Raw genomic sequence first — 5626 nt, forward strand, 5'->3', positions numbered from 1 at the left:
CCATTTGGGAGCGCGAGCGTAAGGTCCTCCTAATCAGTAATTAGCTGCGGAGTGCACAAATACCTAAGTGTAGCGCACTTATACTATACAATTATTATTTTTGAATATTTATTGACGCGCTGCGCTGTCACCTCACCAATACACTAACAACCAGCAGCAGCACCGACAGAGGCAAAGCCCTAAGCAACGACAAAATGTTCGCCGTAATGAGAATCGACAACGATGACTGCCGGTCGGATTTCCGTCGCAAGATGCGCCCAAAGTGTGAGTTTATTTGCAAATATTGCCAGCGGCGTTTTACAAAGCCCTACAATCTGATGATACACGAACGCACCCACAAATCGCCCGAGATAACGTATTCCTGCGAGGTTTGCGGCAAATATTTCAAGCAACGCGACAACCTGCGTCAACACAGGTGAGTGGACAAAAAAAATAAATAAAAATTTAAAATCTAAAAATTTCAAGATGTAACTATAATAAAAAAAAAATCAAAATTCTAAAAAAGTAACCAAAAGTTTTTATAAAAATAAGTACCTATGTAAAAATATTTCTTCAGCGTAAGAAAGTCAATAAGCAAACGTTTCGGACTTAAAAAGACACTAGAAATGTAATGAAGGAGAGACAGAACTATGATTGTGCTATGTGAAAAAACTCAGCTTGAAGGGCTGTCTGCAGCTCTCAAGAAAAACAAAAAATTTATATCAAATGAAAATAAATTGGCTCTCAAAAACAAATGCTTGTTATTTCTTTAGAAAATTTGCAGCAACCGCTGCGTATTTTTTCAAGCAACAGATATAATAAAAAATATTTCTTGTGATTTTTCTTCTGAAGAACTGCAGACAGCGCTTTAAACACAATTACCGTTTTTTAAGTTTTAAAATGTCAAATAAGGCAAGCTAATTGGAAATATCGGCGGTATTTTGGCAAATCTCGTATCCCAGGCATAAAATCAGCTCTCTATTAATAAAAAAAAAATATATATTTTTGATAAATTTTTGAACTTAATATTAAAGATTAAGTATTTTTTAGTTAATTAAGAATAAAATATAATGAAACATAGTATGTACTTATTTTAAGGCCAATTGTGAATTAATTTCCATAGTGATTTCTGAAATGTGATTTTGCCAAAGTGCCGTCGATATGCTCCAGTTCTCAACTCCACTTTTTGAGGTCGTTTGAAAGACAAAGCAATAATTTTTCACAGCTTCTAAATATAAATTCAAGCCGTACAGCAAAACTTTAGTGTAAATACAAATATGTGTGGACTTTTGCTTGACGTCATATAAATACATACATAGTATGTATGCACTTAAATGCATATGTAAGTATGTAGAAAAGTGCGAAATTTATACAGAAAAATGTCGTGTGAAAATTTACTTGCTGAAAAGCAAATAGATAGCAATCAAGCAAGTGCCAAGTCGCGTTCAACAAGTTTCCTTTTAAAATTTACTGTGATTCTTATTTATTTGACAACCTAAATAGTGATTTTGAGCTGTGATTTTATGAAATTCTCCTAAGTTTGTGCCTACATAAAATCTGTGCAAATAATAATTTTCTATTGAAATCTATGTACTTAGCAAATGATTTTGAAGCGACTACTTTATATTATTTGTATGCTTTACATACATACATAAGCATGCACAATTGTATAAACATAGGCACATGTATGTATTTGAATGCTCAAATAGATAAAAGTAAAAGCCTTTTCTTCCGCGTAGTCTTATACTTTTCACCGAAAAAATTCAGTCTTTATTTGTTTCTGGCTTGCTATTTTAAGTCGGCCGTTGCTTCTTAGAAAATGATGACAAGTTTTAAATAAGTAGATAGGCAACGAGACATTTGTACATATTTTGGACTAAAGTAGAACACCTGGAAATTTTACTAGTTACACATATTTGTATTTCCTCAATGTACGTCCGCAAAAAATGCCCAGCCAAGGTGCTGTAACCAGCTTCTGGACTCTTAAGAAGTGTCAACTTGGTGTTGAGAGTGTTGTTTTTGGATTGTCTTCTGTTCATATGGCAGCTTGGTGAGACCAGTTGCAATAAAACTTCGAAAACTTTATACTTAAGAGCGCGGAACTTGAATCCAAGCTGATATTGTGAACAACAGAGAGCTTAGGAAACAGTTTTTTCAACCCCAAACTGACTTTGCAACCACTATCTTGTAGAGAAGATGAAAAACTCTCTGTTCCTCGTTTTTGTTTTTGCATCTTCTACGAAATAATAGTACACGTTTTTCAACATATTTACCTATAAAGAAATAACTTCAATGGCCATGCCTTCTTAGAGAACACCGTGCGACAAAAACAAAAAAACATTTCAAAGCACACGAAAGAATCGATATAATCACGAAACTATGCGCCAAATATAGTAAAACTGAGTTTTTATTTTTTTGAAATTTTAAAGACATGATTAATTAAAAAAATTATAAAAAAAAATCAGTGCAATGTAGAATAAAAATATGTATACCAAATGAAAGTGAAAATTCTGTAAAATTTAAAAACAATAAAGTTTTTTGGTTTACAAGGGCAAGGTATTGAAAAGGTGCGTTTAATAAATCTTATTTTTTTTTAAGTAAATAAAATTTGCAGGACGAAATTCGACGATGCGGTCGTGTGTATATTAGTCCTCAAACAATAATTTTTTCCGAACTAAGTGTTGTAAATTTTTAAGGATATTTAGGAACATAATTTTTTAAGGACATTTTACATACCCAGTCGTCCTTGTGCACCAAAAAATGCAAACAATTTTTCTTTTATGTGATACCCTTATTGCTTTCTACATTACACAAAATTTTTTAAATAATTTTTTGAAATATTCATATTTTTTTAAATTTCAAAGTCCTCTTAAAACAAATCCTGACGTCAGAGAGAAAAACTAACTATGAAGGTTTACTATAATTTGCCCATAGTTTCGCAAATATATAAATTTTTGTGTGTGTAAAATTTACTGCCGCACGATGGAATATACATTTCCGAATTAATTTGCAGCCTCTGTACTCATAAGCTATAGCTTTGGCATATAAGATAAGTTTGGGCGATACAACTCTTCCTTCCACTTCACTATTGAGCCTGAAACGATTTGTGAAAGCATTCCCTGCTTGTGATCTTCATATTAAAATTAAAATATGGAACCAATGTTTAAGCACCCTTGTTCGGGCTGCCTGGAAGAAAGTCCCGAATTAACGCAGATGCCGAGGCACTTGGACCAGCTTTCTATGCCACCAAGTGGCCTCCACATTGCCACAGTGGAGTTCCTATGCCTAAAAACGTGGTTTTAACCAGTACTACCCAACCAGAAAAGAATACGAAAAAGCTGTCTTTCTGAAACTTTTCGTTCAATATGCTTTCTTCTGCACTTCACAGATGCTTTTCATAGTTGGAAAAAAATTAAGGAAGCGGCTGACGGCATTCCTGTTTAAAAAAAAAAAAAAAATTAAATAATTATATAAATAAAAAAAAAAGTCAGATTCGGGTACCGAAACCGCACTGTTTTTGAACATTTTTTGGATACGAAAATTAACGAAAATTGTTGTAATTTTCTGTACGTTTCCGGATACGAAAAATGTACTAGACCGCACTGTCGGCAAAGTTTTAAGTCATTCTGTTGGCTTCGTCTGGCCGTCGAAGCCACTCCGTCCATAAGTATTTACTTATGAACTCCATCAGAGCATTATTCGCCCCCGCCAAACCCTCTAAGGACTTCTGGTTTTATACTGTTTAACGCTCCTTCAATTTCTGAAGCTGAACAAATTTTTGATAAAGGTGACTACATACATATGCACACTAGACTGCATACAAAAAAAAAATGGTAGTGTTTTTCCACCAAAATGCACCAAAATATTTCGGCAAAATATTATAATTTTAAATTTTGCTTTTTTTATTAATAAAACAGTTTTTTGTTTTTTTTTGTTTGAAAAAAAAAAATTACCTCAGATGACAAACCACCTTAAACTTAAAAAAATTTGCATAAAAATATTAAAAAAAATATTTTCAATCGAATCATAATAATGTGATTTTTAATGCTGTTTTTGAACTTTTTTCCCAGACTGATTTAAGAAAAACTTGTATAACTGAGCCAAAACTTTACCTATTTATACTTATAAGGTTTCATTGGAAAGGTGTTTTCTTACCCTTACCAAAGTATGAAAGCGAAAGGTTTTGGCACAGTTATTCAAGTTTTTCTTAGACAAATCTTTGAAAAAAGTTAAGAAACGGCATACAAAATCTCATTATTATGATTCTATTGAAAATTGTTTTTAAATATTTTTATACTGATGTGATTTTTTTTCAAAAAATACTTTAAAAAGCTATTTTTATTCCTAAAAGCTCTATTTTTGGAGGTATTTTTAAAACGGTCCAGCTCACGCAAATCTTAATATTTTGCCGAAATATTTTGGTGAAGGTCCTAAAATATAATAGATTTTGTAATCCCGGCGGAAAAAATGCAACTTTTTTTTGGTGATGCAGTCTAATGTACATAGATATAACTTCAGAGAAAATTCATCTGCCCACTACTCTGCATGAGTAAGGTCAATTCTACTTCATCGAAGTTTCTTTACGAGAGGACAGTAATCCGACTTCTAGGATATTGCAAATGAAAATTTATTTTTTCTCTCACTGTTTCACAAATTATATGGTTTGGAGGATTGGGTATTTGGCAAAACTCCCATCGGGCATTTGATCTAGGATAATTAGCTTTTCGCCAATGAAAACCAATTTTTTCCTCCAATACCTGCCGCTCGGGGTAATTGACTTTTTACAATGGACAATTTACCGCTAACCCTCTCTGACATAGTAAAGCTCGAGGAAAGGGTAAACAAGGCGTCGAAATCATAACAGTGCTATGTATAGAAGGGCAAACGCAGCGGCCTGTCGCCTGTGGTGGTTTATTGGCTCTGTGAAACCACTGATGGATCGAAGTTGAATGGAAAGTTCGGTGGGGTTGTTTTCTGCGAGGAGCTTTCCATCAGCCTTATATTTAGGATAACTGGAGTGTTTTTCAATTAGTTGTAGTCGCTTTAAAGAAGCAGTGCATTTAAATTTAATTACAAATATATATGCATATACGCATTCTGATAGCCAGACGATCTTTGATGAAATGTTCGGCCAAGGAATGCCTGAATTCACTGTCTTGTCTGATCGCATTAGGTTTCCTCGCTATCAAGCGTATATCGTCACTAGACACGAATAAAGGCGCGAGCTCAATAGTTGACCGCGAAAAAAGACGCATACAAAAAAACTCAGCGAAGAAAGACTCTTAACATAGTTGTTGGCGAAGAAAGACACGTTAAAATATTTGACGGCGAAGAAAGACCCGTAAACCTATTTTCGCGGTCGACTATGTTTGCGGGTGTAACAGTATGTAAACTCCCCCAGGAGTATTTAGGGAATGATGCTGAAGTGACAGTCCTTGGCCAGGTATAAATCTATGTTTACGCGTCTTTCTTCGCCATAATCTAGGTTTCGCGTCTTTCTTCGCCGAAGTTTTCCTTAAGCGTCTTTTTTCGTAAAATTTTTTTACGCGTCTTTTTTCGCCGCCAAAACACTAGCGCGCCTTTATTTGTGTGTAGTGACGATATGGGTTCGAAGGCACAGTGATATACAGGGTAAATGCATAACCGA

The 5626-nt window shown here is 34.2% G+C and overlaps 1 protein-coding gene across 5 annotated transcripts in view; it reads left to right on the top strand.

Moving 5' to 3' along the window:
- LOC118740524 (protein drumstick) overlaps positions 1-5626 on the top strand; it is a 48590-nt gene that overhangs the window by 32883 nt on the left and 10081 nt on the right. For 3 of the 5 annotated variants that reach the window (XM_036472089.1, XM_036472088.1, XM_036472090.1), the window contains one exon: positions 158-415. In XM_036472089.1, the coding sequence (XP_036327982.1) occupies positions 195-415 (221 nt within the window). In that variant the 5' untranslated portion in view covers positions 158-194. Of the gene's footprint in view, positions 1-23; positions 416-5626 lie in introns of all 5 variants that reach the window. The other 2 variants (XM_036472087.1, XM_036472092.1) reach the window with 1 other exon arrangement.

The sequence above is a fragment of the Rhagoletis pomonella genome, unplaced genomic scaffold, assembly GCF_013731165.1.
Source record: "Rhagoletis pomonella isolate Grant_MI unplaced genomic scaffold, Rhpom_1.0 Rhpom_scaffold_00006, whole genome shotgun sequence".
Taxonomy (NCBI): Eukaryota; Metazoa; Arthropoda; class Insecta; order Diptera; family Tephritidae; genus Rhagoletis; species Rhagoletis pomonella.